This window comes from Papilio machaon, chromosome 20 (genome assembly GCF_912999745.1).
Source record: "Papilio machaon chromosome 20, ilPapMach1.1, whole genome shotgun sequence".
NCBI classification, from domain to species: Eukaryota; Metazoa; Arthropoda; class Insecta; order Lepidoptera; family Papilionidae; genus Papilio; species Papilio machaon.
In genome coordinates this window covers 4,579,453-4,596,273 of record NC_060005.1, presented here as the reverse complement: position 1 = coordinate 4,596,273, position 16,821 = coordinate 4,579,453, and the positions used below count along the sequence as shown (strand labels likewise).

The 16,821-nt window shown below is 31.5% G+C and overlaps 1 protein-coding gene across 12 annotated transcripts in view; it reads right to left on the bottom strand.

Annotated features, from left to right (window-relative positions):
- Positions 1 to 6,147: 6,147 nt before the first annotated feature.
- The window catches only part of LOC106717464 (casein kinase I), a 43,198-nt gene continuing 32,524 nt past the window's right edge, over positions 6,148 to 16,821 (bottom strand). For 4 of the 12 annotated variants that reach the window (XM_045682730.1, XM_045682728.1, XM_045682729.1 and 1 more), the window contains exons 7-16: positions 15,247 to 15,366; positions 14,794 to 14,942; positions 14,349 to 14,519; positions 12,422 to 12,496; positions 11,433 to 11,513; positions 11,198 to 11,263; positions 10,219 to 10,344; positions 9,091 to 9,144; positions 6,937 to 7,061; positions 6,148 to 6,275 (exon numbers count right to left, since the gene is read on the bottom strand). In XM_045682730.1, coding sequence (XP_045538686.1) covers positions 6,200 to 6,275; positions 6,937 to 7,061; positions 9,091 to 9,144; positions 10,219 to 10,344; positions 11,198 to 11,263; positions 11,433 to 11,513; positions 12,422 to 12,496; positions 14,349 to 14,519; positions 14,794 to 14,942; positions 15,247 to 15,366 — 1,043 coding nt within the window. In that variant the 3' untranslated portion in view covers positions 6,148 to 6,199. The remainder of the gene's footprint in view (positions 6,276 to 6,936; positions 7,062 to 9,090; positions 9,145 to 10,218; positions 10,345 to 11,197; positions 11,264 to 11,432; positions 11,514 to 12,421; positions 12,497 to 14,348; positions 14,520 to 14,793; positions 14,943 to 15,246; positions 15,367 to 16,821) is intronic. The other 8 variants (XM_045682732.1, XM_045682731.1, XM_045682733.1 and 5 more) reach the window with 8 other exon arrangements.

Here is a 16,821-nt window from a genome sequence, read left to right as displayed (position 1 = left end):
GGCGGGGCCCGCCCCCTTATACAGTACAAATTCAAACCTTTTTTTGGTTAGAGATCACATTTTTCTATACCGATCTAATTTCATAGTCTATCTAGCAAATACAAAGTAACAATTAGGTACAAAGTATCCTATGAAATGATTTCAAGATTTACACGTGTTAATATTCGATTACACTGCAAATTTACAATAATTGAATCAACTTTAACAAGAGAAATATTTTGTTTATAATAATTTTAAATAACGAAAAAAAAGACTCAATTTTCCACTCGGAATTATTAAGTAATTAATCGAATTTTCTATATTTTTTATCTAAATATATATGAAAACGATACAACATGTAATTTAATTGCTTTTTAAAAACGTTAATACATTAAAAGGGAATAAATTGTGATGACTGACTGTAATATTTTTTTTATATGCCAATTGATTCATCGTGGCTGTATTCATACGCCATTTTGTATAGAAAAACGGTAAAGTCGTATTAAAAATCGCATTTCCAACAGCTGATTTAAATATGAAACCCCACAAATACGTTGAAAATAACGCTGACGAACAAACTTACGAACTGATCTCTTCAATATAGTAGAACTATCGACCATCAGTCTGTACATACATATATACCCTACAATACACTAGTTCTCAACCAACATTCCGTGATTGTCTTCCAATCTTATAATACCATCTTAGGATCAATTCAGACTATATATAAAAATGGTCGTCATCACTCAATTAACTTGATTTGTATTACAAAATGAAATTATGTAATAAAAATTCATTTACTAATACCCTAAGCTATGACAGATCCAAGGGTAAAAGATAAAGACTTCAAGAAAAAATCAGAATTCTTCTGAAACAAATGTTAAACTTTATATTTTTTCTATTAAATTTAATTCCAATTAACTCTCCGCTACTTTGCTTTGAAATGTACAAAATTTTGTATTGTTAACTTGATAAAATGTAGCCTTACAAAAATCAAACCCCCCCCCCTCCCAGTCGTAAATCCAACTAAACCCTAGATCCATTAATGTAAGAGCGTTCGAACAATTGATTTAATTCCATCTGACTTACGTATACCGACTCATTTATAAACCTTTTTATACATAGCTTGATATAGGCCTATATTAATCAAAACTCCGATCACTCCTAAACCCTTCCTTTTAGAAATATTTCAGAAGAATTGAAAATCATTGGTGAAATAATTCCCCTTTGAGTAAAAAAATCTCCCGCGCGAAGTGAATCGAAAGTAGAATAAAGTGAATTTCAAATATTTTTTAGACATTTGATTTTAGATTGTAGAAGTGTAAGAGACTGTTGACTTCGGATTCTATTCGATTAATGCGACGAAAACAGTTACATCTCTAAGACTACATGTAACTTTTTTCGTTGCAATTTCAGTAATTGACTCCATTTTTTGGGTTTCTATTTCGTATACTTTAGGTCACAGATGTGAGTAAACAAAACGACACTAACCGCAATACTTATTATAAAAAGAAAAAAAAACCGACAAATCTTTTTAGCATTTAACTAAGAACTTTTTTTTACAATCTAGCTCCAATGATATAATAGTAAAATATGAATTGACAAGAGTCAGAGGCAGCAAATTCCTACGATATGTATAATGCGTTTCAAATAAGAAAATGCGTCAACCGACGCCATATTGTGACGTCACATCTAGCAAATAAAAAAGATATTTTAAAAATAACATTTATTTTTAATCTGTATCTCCTAGACGTCAAATATTTTTTTTGAATCTGTATTTTTCTATCGAATTTTGACATATCAGTCATTGACTTATAAATTTCTATTTGAAACGCACTATAAATGTCAGTCTTGTCGCATTTCAAGCCGATACGGTAGAAACAAATTCTAGAAAATTCTATCTTTTCATACTTTCATTATTGCACTTTTTGTATAACGACTTCATCCATACCGCATTTCCACTGCAGAAACAATTGTACAAAAAAATATAGCCATCACTTTCATTCTATTTGAAAAGAACAAAGACAGTGATATGTTTCTGTAAGTGTTTTGCGAGTGGAAATTCAAGTTTGATCAACACTGTCCAAACTGCCCTAGGATTAAAGTTATTGCGTAGTAATTACCTAATCGGGTTATATCAGCGACTTATAACCTAAAAAATTACATAGACATAAATAATAGACGTGTCAAAGTTACAGGAATGGAGCCAGCAATGAGGGGCCCTAACTAACAACTGAGCTCACTTCAATGACTTAATAAAAATAACTATAGTTAGGTTATAGTCGATGCGCAACGCCGGGGCACTAACTTATATTTCAAATTGAAATTTTTAAACTTTTTAAATGTTTAGAGAATTAAAGTTACAATAAAAGTAGCAGAACAACCTAAATTCGTTAAAATAGTGATGTGACTTGACCATAGACATCTGTATCGAGTTAAAATAACAAACGAATGGATTTACAAAATAAAAGGGATACTAAAATTATCCGCCTATCCATCAGTAGAAAATGACAAATCCTAATCCTCTTTTCCTTGCTATCAATTTGCTAATAATTGCTTAATGTGAACAAACAAGTACAAGAAGACTAGACATGGTCTATTCAAGTCTATTACCGTTAGCAAACAAGACATAAATAAAGTATACGATATTGATTATGTAAGTAGTCCCCAGCGATACAACAGACGCCCCACAACACTCAAACTTAGTAAATAGCCACAAAACTACATTATGGTAAATCATTACTTATGTAACAAAAATATAATAATTATAAAGTTTTAGAGAACTCACAGGACTTAAGAAAATGTATCGAACACTAATCGAATGGGACAGAGTAAATTAAAAACCAGTTGAAAACTAAAGACTGACGTAAGATGGAGCTTGTACAAAATTGACCAATGACATAATTTAAACAATTTGAGGTTAGACTGAGATTTCCTCCGGAAATGTATTTAATTGCAAGTCATTTGCCAACTATTTTACCAATCTAAAGATTTCTCTTCGCAATAGACTTGAAATGGACCGTATATAAGCATCAGACACTACCGATGTGATCTCTTGTCCCATGATAAAAATAAATAAATCGATAGTAAGATGAAATAACATAACTCTCTACGGACGGGAACACAAATAAAAACATCGCCACCCACTCCCCACTGATATACTAAAGCAAAAGACACGAAACAAAATATCGATATTTGAAAGGCACACGATACAACACTAGGATATACAGAGGAGATGACGTAAGCAACTGCAACGACTTGCAACTAAATTCCGATAATAGAAAAGTGGGCGTGGCCTATCAGTCTGTCACCGCCACTCGTGAAGTGAAGACGTACGCAGACGCAAATTTTATAAAAATTTAAAAATTTCATAAATAAAAATTTAAAATATAGATATTGCAAACCAATGACACATTTATTTTAAATTATTTAAAGTAATAAATATGAAAAACAACTAATTTAAAGATTTGAAATTATCTTTCTTATGCTTAGCATCTCCTCATACGATCCATGTGATTTGTGTAATACGACTGTTTTCAACTATTGAATGCAATAGTCGTAACATCTGCAAAGACTAGATTAAACTGAGCCGATTCCAATTCGATTAACAAAACTGACATTAAAGACCACACTGCGATGAAATTACAAAAAAAAAAAACTTGCGCTAGCATAAACAAATATTCAACAGACAAAATCATTTTATATGAGAATAATTTTCAATTATTTTTTTTAAGTTTTATATTTTAACAATAATTTAATAAAGAAAAAAATTCCACGTACAAAACAACGGCGACCGATCATAAGCAGAAGAAATACATAAAACTTTGCTTTCATACTTAATAGATAAAATACGAACTTTACCAACGTACCGGAGCTTATGTTATATGTCGCAGTCATATTGTATAATCCGCCGTATTACATTACGGCTAGCTTTTACCAAAAACATGGCCGTTTTTAAACGTATGGTAACCCTACAGATTAAATTTTAGTACGATGCGTACGAATTTTGGCCTTATTGAAGAACATATAATGTCTATCCGGCTACTCGTTGAACGGCCGAATTACAAAACGGCCATGTTTTTAATAACAGGTAGCCGTAATGTAATACGACGGATTATACAATATGACTGCGACATATAATAAAGGGCAATTTCCAATTCACAAATGACAATTCTCAATGTGTCTAAATTGATATATGCCACAAATAAATTGAAATACATACGTATTTTACATAATCTGATTTATTATTATAACCGAAAACGGTTCAAAAAAAAAATCTAGACCTAAAAGAAAAATTTGAATAATTTACAATATATAAAAACTGAGGATAATGTACTAGCAATAGACAGACTGCAAACACAATACTTACCGTGCGTTTACACTATAAAAACATTCACGTTGAAACATGTTGCGATAGCAAGTTTTTTTATCAAAAACTCATAATTAAAGTTTCAAATGAAACTTTTTTTTTCTCTTCCATTACTTAGATACAAAGATGTTTTCTCACAATATGTTTTATGTGTATGTTTCCGCAGTGAAAACTCACAGTAAATAATAATAAATATCTATATCATTTTATATTCGTGGCAAAAAAAATATAAATTTACATCAACTTGCTTATGCTCAAAGCATATCCGGTAATGAACTTTACATAACAGTAATTACAAGTAAATACAAATTCCATCTTTTTTTACTTATTTTTATATATAGGGTATAGCACTCACACAGTTACAGTCAAAGAATTAAATTCGCTACCCACTTATGATCGAATATCGCAAAGGAAAATGTCACAATAAGAGATATTATATAGGAAATCTAACCCGGTGGGCTTATAAGTCAAACTAAATTATAACAGCCCACTAGCGCCCCCCTGTCAATGTAAAATATGTCTCCTTACGTACTGAAGCTGTCATGTTTTTTTTGGACTATTTTCTATACTCATCAGCACTTATCTAACCTGCTCAGATATCCTTGTTTAAACATAATTGTATTGTGGCCGCGACTATTCGTCGAAATGGGTAGGAAATAAACGTCCTTGACTGTATAGACATATGAAATAAAACATATAGATTGTTAATACGTTAATGTATTTAATATGTCATTATCTAGCTGCTACATGTTATAGTAAAAGATCATGTGATTTAAGACAAGTGTTGCCCATTCAATAAATATGCAAGTTATAATTTCAGCCATTAATGGGACATAATACTTATTGCTAGTGTTGAAAATAAAATTAATTACTCCGACACGACATTATACAGATTTTAATAAGTGATTATATAATATGATAACATTTCCATTGAATAACTCTAAAATTGATTTATTTTAAACTAGCAATAGTTTACAACAGTCATAAGTCTTTATTCACACATAGATGTCACGATGACAGATGTCACGATGACAGATGTCACGATGACGGATGTCAGATAAATTTGAATATACTAAGCGCAAGGAAATGATCGGAATAGCACAGTACGTGGATTTGATTTGGACACTGCCATCCGAAACTACAACAGATAATGTTAGAACATCATAAATGTATACGCTGTTATAAATGAAAATAAAACATTGTGAACTAAATCTGTACAAGAATTCGTTATGTTAAAAAAAAATACGTGAAATTAATGTATTATGAGTTTATATGTTTTTCTGTATTTCTTTCGACCGTGTCGTAATTATTTAGAAATTGAGAGACGAAAGGAAATATTCTAAACAAATTTGGAATAAAACGTTTATGAATTTTATGTTTTAACTTGGAACAGCATATAGTTTTCGATCGCAATCGATGTCGCCATGATGAAAAAGATGTCAGAATCGAACAATCTTCACAAAAACACGCTTAACACATCACGATGTATTTGAAAAGGAATAAATAAAAGTGAGTATTAGCGAAATCGAAATGGACATTAAACGTGTGATTGTTATTTTCAATAAGAACTGAAAACTATCGAAAGAAAATAATGCGTACAATTCTTCTTTGACATAAGATACTATCAAATGATGGATGGTGTATAATAAAATGGATAACGAATCACAGATATGTCCGAATATTTGTTGGTATTCGTCGATGTACTGTGTGTGAGATGTGTGAGATGGTGGATGGCAGTGCGCAGTGTGGGGGTATGTGTGGGGGTGTGGCGGGGGCGTGTGGGGGCGTGTGTGGGGGTGTGTCTGTGGGGGGAGGGGTGGGGGGCTAGTGCGCGGGTCACGTGCACACGCGTCACTTGCCCGCGCGCGCCGCGCACTTCTTCTTTTTGCGCTTGAAGAAACAGCAACACCTGGAATAAACGGATTGCCTACATGACGATTTACAGAGTCTGCTTGTGGTTAAATTGATTGCTGATTTTGGTGTTATCATCATTTTTTCCATATTCTTTATAGAGATCGAAATTCCGCAAAGTAGACGGCGTAATTAAACTCAAATGTCATGAAAAAATAACTATCACATGTAAGACCTCTGAACATACAGACCTCATACATCCTACATTTTGAAAGTTTGCATTGTAATTATAAATAAGTAAATCTGATTCAATTAACAGTTTTTTGCTGTAGAAAAAACTGGATACCGATAAATAATAAGACCGTTTTAGAGTTACTATACTTATAAACTATGATCTAGTTAAAACTAGAAAAATAGGTTATGAACTAGGGTAAAAACTAAAAACGGAAAAAAAAAAAACAAAAAATACTCATAACCTTTAGCCATTTCACTTGACTATTCTCAAATGTGAAGTGAATAAATAGGTAATAACAATAAATAAAAATAAAAGACAACACAGGAGATCAGCATAAAAAAGTGTAAATAAATTAACATTTATTTACATTTCATAAAAATTAAATATATATTATCATTCAAACGTAGATAAAAACTAAATTAAACGATGACCTCCTTTGTCGTGCTGGTTTAAAATAAAAATTAAAAACTAAAAGAAAAAAATAAAAAAAAAACGTCCATACAGTTGAAACACTGACTTGGTGTCGTCGACGACATCGACCTCGTGGTGGGGCTGCGTGATGGGCGTGTTGCTGTGACCCGCCGTCGGGTCATCCGCCCCCAGCTCGCCATTCGTAGAGCTCACCACCTGACGGAAACACGCACCATGACCTATCACCTCAAACATTGTCGATTACGCAACGTATCCAATGACGTCATTGAAGAAGAAACATTTCACATTTAATGACGTCATCGATGTCTATTCATTTGTTCCTATGACGTAAATAAAAACAAGCTGACACCGACGTTAACTAAATGCAGGGATCCCCAAACTATTTTGGAGAAGTGACCCCTCTTTCAAAATGAACTGTTACCACAGAATCCAATGGCCAAATTACCTACTTTTAACATCAATTATTCCTATTATCAGACATTATTTCATTCTGACTTAGGTCAATAGAAGAAGACAGAGTAAGAATAAGCAATGCTTTAAGTTCGGTATCGACCCCTTGGGGCACAGAACACTTTAGGAATCCCTGGCTTAATGGGATTACAGGCAACTAAAATGTCTGTCTTAAATACCCTCCGATCTGATATTGGTTAATTTGTTTCATATTTTATTTTATATATAATTTAAGTTACTCTCTTGGTAAAAGCCAAAAACATTTATTTATGTACAAAATTTAAAAATAATTATCAACCTTACATATGTACACATTTATATCTCTTTATATTGAAATAATACATTTAAAACTTCTTTTGAGTGAGAAAGTAATTTCTCAGGTAAATTTTGGCAAGTGTACATTTAGCGACATAGCAGATTGTTTAGAATAAGCAAGATTACGAAAATCTACACATCAAAGACAGACTATAGACACGCTATAAAACAATAACTACGACACAAAATTCCCTTCCAAATAAAAAACTACTATTTTTATTAACATAACGCGATGTTAACTTTACAGAAATAAAGTTATCTTCCAATTTAGACAAAATTTACAATTTATATTAATATAATAAAATAGTCAACATTTTCCATACTTTCTTAGGACCATACGAAACAAATATGTTATTTTTTTATGTGATATTTTCATTTAAATTCAATACTGTATAATACAGAAGCAATCACACAAAGCTGATTCAATACAAAACAAATATTGCTCGCAAATCAAATAAGTTTGCACTCGATTACTTGTTATTGTAAAAACCAAATTATTATGTACAATAATATTTAATGAACACATTTAATCGACCAGTGGTTTGAGGGAAAAAGATAGACTATACGTATTTCACTATATGATAAAAAAAGGACAGAATAATATGTTAATAATGTCACCATGAGACGACAGAAATGACAAATGATAGAGTGGTTTCGATGAAGAAAAACTGTTTTGGTAACGAAGAGAGACAATATAGTGGATTAAATACAGTATGATAACGAATGTCAACAAGAATGATAATCTTTGAGCCTCTGTGCCAAAGTTATATGAAATACTACTATTTGTCCGCGACTCCGTTCGCGCGTAATTCAAATTCGTCCATCTCCTGGTACTAAACTACCTTCCTACCAATTCTCAGTCTTATGGGTTCAACCGTTCTTGAATTATAAATAGCGTAACACGACTGTCCTCTTCAGGAAAAAAATAAACTTAAATACGCGCAAAAATCAATACCCTCTTGTCTGTAGAGTAATAAAGATACAAGATCTTATGCAGTCAAAACAAACTATACAATCGATTATTAAAAAAACTAGGTTAATCTAGCAAATAAATGATATGATACAATGACGAAATGGCAATCATTAAATGTTATGATTGATGAGAAATATAAATAACAATTATGATAGTGGTTAATAAAACACCCCGTAAATAAATATATAGATCAATAATACAATTATTATAATGATCGATTATATGTGCCAATTATTTTAATATCTTAGATGGCACATAACACAGGCAACGGTGCAAAGCTATAAAACCACTGAGCGTCAATAACAAAGCTTCATCGTGTGTTTCCACTACCGAAACATCTGTATAAAACATATTGTTATCTCTCGTTTTTTTCTAAAGAGAATGATAGGGATAGCAATATGTTTTCGTACAAATGTTTCTCCGGTGAAAACTCACGATCATGCAGACAGTCACAACAAGGATTGTCGCAAAATGTTCACAACTGACCGTGGAAACGGATCCGGGAAATTTCACATACCGAAAATGCTTATTCTTCAATAGCTAAAAAAAATAAATACATCAAAATATACATTTACGTGTAAAGGAAAAAAATATAGATGCATCGAGAAACAAAGAAAAATCATGCAAAGACACATAAATAAACCGAAAACATTATTATTTGATTTCAAAGATTAAGGCCCTTCGTACACAAGGCAGAGTAAATCGTCGAAACCCAATGATTTTAGTCACTGAGCGACTTACGCAATATAATGTCATAGAGTATCTATCTGTCATTGCCAAAGACGCTAGTAACTTGTTTGTCAAAAGTCGCTGCAAATTTCAAGATGGCGGAGCAAACCTATACAGTTGACATGTAGTCGCTGTTGATGCGCTTGATATTAGACAATTCAAGTCGACGATTCAACAATACAATATTTAGTTTCCACGTTATACCTTAACTTGTGAACGAAGTCCCTAATAGTAAACTGGCGACTTGTCACTTCAATTTAAAAAGTAAACTCGTCTAACTTTAGTGCTTAATTAAATATTCTGTTTAATATGAGTGCTTATATAAAATAGCTAAATAGTAATAAAACACCGTAATACAGAGGTGGTTTGTTTTGAGCAATAAATATTAAAAATTGAACATTTTCATTGACACAACCGTATCCCAGTAGCAACAGATTTAACATATAAATTTTATTATTGATTCAAACGAGCAGAAACATGTTTAACGGTTTAGTGTATGATTGAAATATTAAAAACATGTTTCTACTCTTTTACCATAGTTTAACATATGTCGTAAATACAACGACCAAACGATTAGAAACATGTTTCTACCCTTTTACCATAGTTTAATATATGTCGTAAATACAACGACCAAACGATTAGAAACATGTTTCTACCCTTTTACCATAGTTTAACATATGTCGTAAATACAACGACCAAACGATTAGAAACATGTTTCTACCCTTTTACCATAGTTTAACAAATGTCGTAAAAACAACGACCAAACGATTAGAAACATGTTTCTTGTCTTTTACCATAGATTAACATATGTCGTAAATACATCGACCAAACGATTAGAAACATGTTTCTACTCGTTTGAATGTTTAATCTATGTTTGTTTCTCACCTGTACAGATCCATGCCTATCAGCTGGGGTCAAGTGGCCCGCAGTTAGGGGCGTGGCTTTCCCGCTGTGAGGCCAGTTACCGCCGGTATTGGCGGTGCCACCCGTTCCAGTATCCTTCACGGCCCCCTTAAATGTAGAAATCAAAATATTTAAAAATTTTATTAAAACACATAAACAGAACAGAAATATTTGAACATTCTCTTATCACATATTCCTGGCTTGTTGAACTATCGTGTAGTGACCCTCATACAAACGATTGACTTTACTGTTTTTTAGCATTTAACCATCACAAACACACGCAAAAAAAAAACAATACAACAAAAAATAACAAATTAAACAAAAACTAAAATGTATAATTAAAGGATAATCTTACTAATATTAAAATGCAAAAGTTTAGATGGAAGATTGAAAGTATCACCACCGTAACGGCTCAACGGATCTTGATGAAATTTGACACAGATATAGATAATAGTCTAAAAGAACACACAGGCTAATTTTTTATGCAGACGGAGTCGCGGGCGACAGCTAGTGATTTCATAATCCTTTCCAAAAAAAAAAACCGCAAACAGTGAGACAAATGCAGACTAGCAATGACTTTGGCTATCAACAGATGTCGTTAGCTGACATTTTATAATGAAAATGACAATTCCATTAAAATCATGTTCGACATAACATAAAAAAAAATTAAGTCACAGACATTCAGAACATAAGTTTTCAACATTGCTACAACATTAGTTTCCAAATTATCTCCTATATTTACAAACAAACATACAAATAATTACCCCTGTATCTTGTCACATTTTTTCTGACGTATTTGCTTGTTTATTTTAAACAGAAGTAAAATATCATATTGACAAATTAGATATATAAATGTACGGATCTGTGTGAACATTTACAGATGACGTGAAAAGCGAAAAAATGTCAATTCTACACAAAATGTGGTTAACTGTGAAGACAACATAACAAAAACATTTCAAACCTCGACGCATATTAGGGCCGCCTCATCATCCTCATCCAAACCAACTATATAATCACACAACTCATCCTGCACCAAAAATACTAAGTCAGATATCGTCACCTTATAGACTTTGTCAGAATTTATAGCTACAGATAATTTAATGACATTTAAAAATCAAAAGTTATAAAAAAAGCATTTAACGTAAAAACTAATAAAAACCGTATTTTTTTATAATGTTTGTTTTAAAATAACTGACCTTGTGGAATGGCTGATGCCGGTCGCGGTTTGGTGATACCACAATCTCGTGTCCAGTTTGAATTGAGCCCACTGGTGTCGACTGTAATGTAAAACAATAAGTACAAAAATTTTAAAATCAAATATTGAAATAAAAATTTAACTAACCTTTATTCATTACGAAAAAAAACTTGCTTTTAATAGATAAAAAAATACAAATAACATCATTTCTAATTATATATTTAAATTAACGACAAAATTACTACAAACTATTACTAACAATAATAAAGTAAAAAAAGTTTTAAAAATATATATTTTTTAAACTAAAAGAAAATAATACATTCCAAAATATACGAAATAAATAAAATGTTTTTCACTATTTTTTCCTACAAAAAATCTTTCAATATTCTAAAATCTATTACATTTAAACTACATAATAAGAAAATGCAATAAAAGTAATAGAATTAATCCAATCATATATCAAAGTTGTAATATATATATATGTCACACTTAAAAATAGTTATATGTCACTAAGAGACCTTTAGTGTAGTTTAAGTAAATAAATCTATATAATGAACTATATAAAGAAAGTGAAAATTAATATATTACTTTGTGTCAGCAGACGTTGGTTTCCGACATAATCTCTCTATTAAACATATAGGCCTAATTTTAGTCCTCTTCACATTCTTTGCTTATTAAGAAAGTATGAGAAGAGGAAGTGGATTTGGCGGAAGAGAGGACGCATAGGAAGGGGAAATATCATCTTTCTGTCCCCTACTCCGTTGATTAAAGGTAGAAAACGCATCTGCATTTGCAATTGTCAATGGGCAACGGTCGCCTCGCTATTTCAGCGAATTCAGGTGACCTATAGCTCGATTGCCACCTTTTCATATAAAAAAGGTCAAAGACAATGAGACGGATAAATATATGTTTTATACAAAGGATTTTAATCTCAGAAACCAACAATAAATCACCGTTCAAATAAATCTATAAATAAAATCTTATACTAACCTTGTCAGATTTATTTCTGACAATATTAGATGGCGGTGCGTTGCGCAATATTCTCATGACGTGCATATTGGCGGGCTGACGTCGGCACAAAAGCGGTAAGCATGCGTCATGCAACATTCCGTGTTATTGTTATACACAAACCATACCAACAACATAATATATAACAATCAACAAACATCAAAATAACAAACAGAACAACACGATAAATAATATCACAAAAAAAATTATTAAGAAAAAAATGATTAGCACTCTAAACGGATCCAAACTTCATATATCGGAAACGGATTTAAAAATTTTATGAATATTTTTACCAAGTTACCAATTTATTAAATAATCAAATAATTTTTGTTGATATAAAACTTTAAAAGCTATAGTTAAAAAATTAAAAAAAAAACAACATTACACAGAAACACAAATAGTAAAGGGAAAATGTTTATTTTTAAAGAATACTATTAATAATAATAATTCCTATAAGTAACAAGATTCTTGGTAAAAAAATGCCAATTTTATTCTAAATTATTATTAGCAAAAATCATTAGATAATTTTATATATAACAATAAATGTTGGAATTTTTTTACAAACCAATAACAACAGATATTATCTTTTACATTATATAATAAAGAAAAGTTATAAGTAAATAAAAAGAACTTTTTGTTACGATGAGTTTTCATTATCGTAATACATGTATAACAACAATATTGCCATCCTTGTCACATTAAATAAAAAAAACAGAATATCGTTCCTACACATGTACTACAGTAGTTTATATAAATAACGTTACTATGTTATTATTTCTGTTATTTACTATCAATATCATTGCTTTTACTTGTAAAAATTTTATTAAATAATAAGAACAAATAAACAACATTAAATGGTGTTCAAAAATAATTAAAGAAATCAATTAATTTAGTGTTATTTTTTCAACATAAAGCTCATTGTAACATTGCTCCATTGATGTTAATTTATAAAAGAAATAAAATTAGTAACTAATCAGTTAAATGATAAAAATGACAATGTTATGATTTGTATTTTTTTTATTAGTGATCATTGAAAGCGGTCAAAGATAAGTGAATTAGCGATTTTATAAATGCTAAATAATATTTGAAAATATCCAATAAAATAAATTAAATGATGTAAAATGATATATTTTAAAACAACGTTGAAATGTATTTTGAAATTTTTAATTATTATTAATTAAAAGACATTGAATTAAAATTAATAGAAATAACTCGGGGTCCTGTGTATTTATTTTATATTGAAAAATATACCGCGCTCTTTAAATATTAAAAAAACAATACAAAACTGCATTGATTGGATAAGATATGTAAAATTTTTACTTGAGACTCTAATTTGAAACAACTAAAAAAAGACCCCGAGTAAAAAATCTTTTGTCTATTAAATCAATTTGACAGTCATTAGAGATCAACCAGTAGGTAAAGTACCACAAGGATCGTATGGCAGTTTTTTGACATTAACAAGCTTTCAAGTTTTAAGGATTACCAATGAACAAAAACTTTCTAATTTCTAACAAATGTCGTCCGTATTGCAAACTTCAAGCAATCTGATTTGTAACTTATCACCTGATTTATCGTAGTAATTACTTACTATTTAAATTTATACATTCAAAAACTTTTTAGCAAATATGTGTGATAATTTTATGGAATTTAGAAATTATGAAAATGGCAACATTAACCACGCAATTGCCTCTCACTTATTGGTCATAATACGACGCTGTCAAGATGACTGTTAATAAATTACGACATGCCATAAGATCCTTGTGGAACTATAAATTCGAGATGAAAACGAAAGAATTTGCAAATGTGTTAAATCAAGCGAGCGAGTGGGCTTGCGGTGTCTAAGCGTGGGATAGCGTTGGCTATGCGTGGGCTAGCATTGTTTAAGTGTGGGCTAGGCGGTGTTGTTTACCATGGTCTTGCCGGTCCAGTCGAACTCGCCATCATCGACGTATCCGCGTCGCTCGAAGAGGTCGCGGAACATGCGCCTCAGCTGATCGTAGTCGGGCGTCTCGAAGAAGTCCAGCCGACGCACATAGCGGAGGTACGTCGCCAGCTCCTCGGGGTGACCTTCGCATAGCACCTGCAAACAGTTGCAATACATTGGTATAATGTGAATGTTTAGATGGATGGATGGATGTTTGTTTGAAAGATCTTGATGAAATTCTGCACAGATGTAGAACTTAGTCTGGAAGAAAACATAGGCTACTTATTAAGTTTTTTTAATTCCGCGCGGAGGAAGTCATGGGCGACAGCTAGTGGACCTATAATTTGATACACTATATGACATCTTTGGCAGTCAACAGAATGACTGACATGTAAAAAGTCAAGTACGTTTTGGTTATGAAATTACTGACCTCAATAGGTGTTGCCCGTTTGGTATCGCCGATTTTTTGGTATCGCTCTTTAAGTGTATCAGCTTTTAATCCCTGCCAGGGTAAGGAACCACGTAAAAAATACATAAACATATGCCCGAGGGCTTCTAGGTCATCACGTCTCGATTGTTCTGGAAAGATAATTAAATTAATTCATTAATTACCATGAAAATTGTATTGAATGAACCTTATTTAGGCCAAATCATGTTTAAAGTCATACTAGTCTATAATTAAAAGCGAATGCAAAGAAATATTATTGAATTTTTTATGAGAGGAACAAAAGCCTTATCGGTTTTCGAAAATAAAGTTAACCGTTTGAAAGCCACTGAATTTCTGAAGATTTTTCACCATTTCACAATTTCTTTGCACAGCCTTTGACATAAATAACACATAAAATATAAGTAATAATATAGACAAACAGGAAAAAAGACTCACCTTTCCCTAAATGTGTATTTATTGACATGTATCTCGCGGTCCCGGTGAGCGACTTGTGCTCCCGATATGGGATATGTTTGTTTGTCTCTAAGTCTATATATTCTTTGGCCAAACCGAAATCTGAAAAAAAAAAAAAAAATCAATTAAACATTTTCATTAATAAACAGTGCAGTTTTGTGCAGGCTTTTTGAGCAGTCATGAATACTATGGGTTTGAAATAAAAATATTTAATAACATGGCTCATTGTTAAGTCATAGTTCAGAAGAAGATACGGTCAGTAAAACAGATTTTTTGAAATATTTATTTTGTAATCTGAATCCCTGAATTCGAAAAAGAATATTTACGCAAGCATTTTTTTTGCTAAACTCTGTACTTTTCAAGAGATTATTGACAAATGAAGATCAGTGACACGCATATCCTTATTTGAATCACACTAGACACATGTATACAGAAATTACGGGATTAATTGTCAAAAACAATTCTCTGTCTACTCCGTAGGATCGGAGGCGTAATGATATCGTGATCATAACTTAACGATTCTTTATAAAAATTTTACTTAAATATAAATTTACACGTGGAAAAGGTCTCTTTGGCTTAACTATTAATAGCTTATATCAAATCCAGCCGCGGCGCCTGACGGCGGATTGCGAAGACTTATCGGTCCCTAAGGCGTGGGCTAAAAGCCTCCCGCCTTATCAATTCTCATCACTCCAAGTAAATTGAAAGGTACATTTAGTTTTGCTAGTTGTCATCACAACCACAGAGGAATAAACTTTCATAGATAACTAAAAAAATCCAATAAGATTGAATTTTTTACGGTAAATAAAATAAATAAAAATACTTAAATTATTGCATTAAGGCAAACAGAAGATGTGAAATTTTATTTAAGCTAACACTGGAGACATTAAAACTAAAGTTTACTAAATAACAAGAAAATGTTGTCGTCCCTTTCATTATGTTTCAAAATAATTGGAACATCAAAATGTTTTTAAACAGTTAAGTCAGCGGAAACTGACCGTTATCTTCAATGCAGTAAAAATATACAAAGAAAATTCTGATTGATAAATTATGAACTGTAACACTGGCAAGTCGAGGTAAAATTGATTATGTAAAAAAAAAAGAAAGCGAAATTGCATCACGACATTATCAACGGATCGATAGAAATTATTGTTTCCGTATGCGTACTCTCAAATCATAGCTACACGACGATACTATTTGTAATAAATTTTCATATTTGAATTTAGAAAGAGAAAAGAGGGAGGAAGAAGGGGCATCACCAGATGAAACCAAGCTGCATTGGCAAGGACACAGAGAATTATCTTCCAAAGACTTCATCATTGATATGTATGTACTTGTTATATCGTATAAAGAACATTTTTAGCCCTAGATTTCCACTACCTATACAAAACATATTGATATACTTACAAATAGAATCTAGCCATAGGAAGATGTTATAGCCGTTAAAACATATATGAAAAGAAGATAAAACTGTTATGCGAAAAAATAACGGATATCCTTAGTAAGGGCAAACGTTAGCCCACTTCCACGTTCATATCCGAGGTTAATTATCAATTA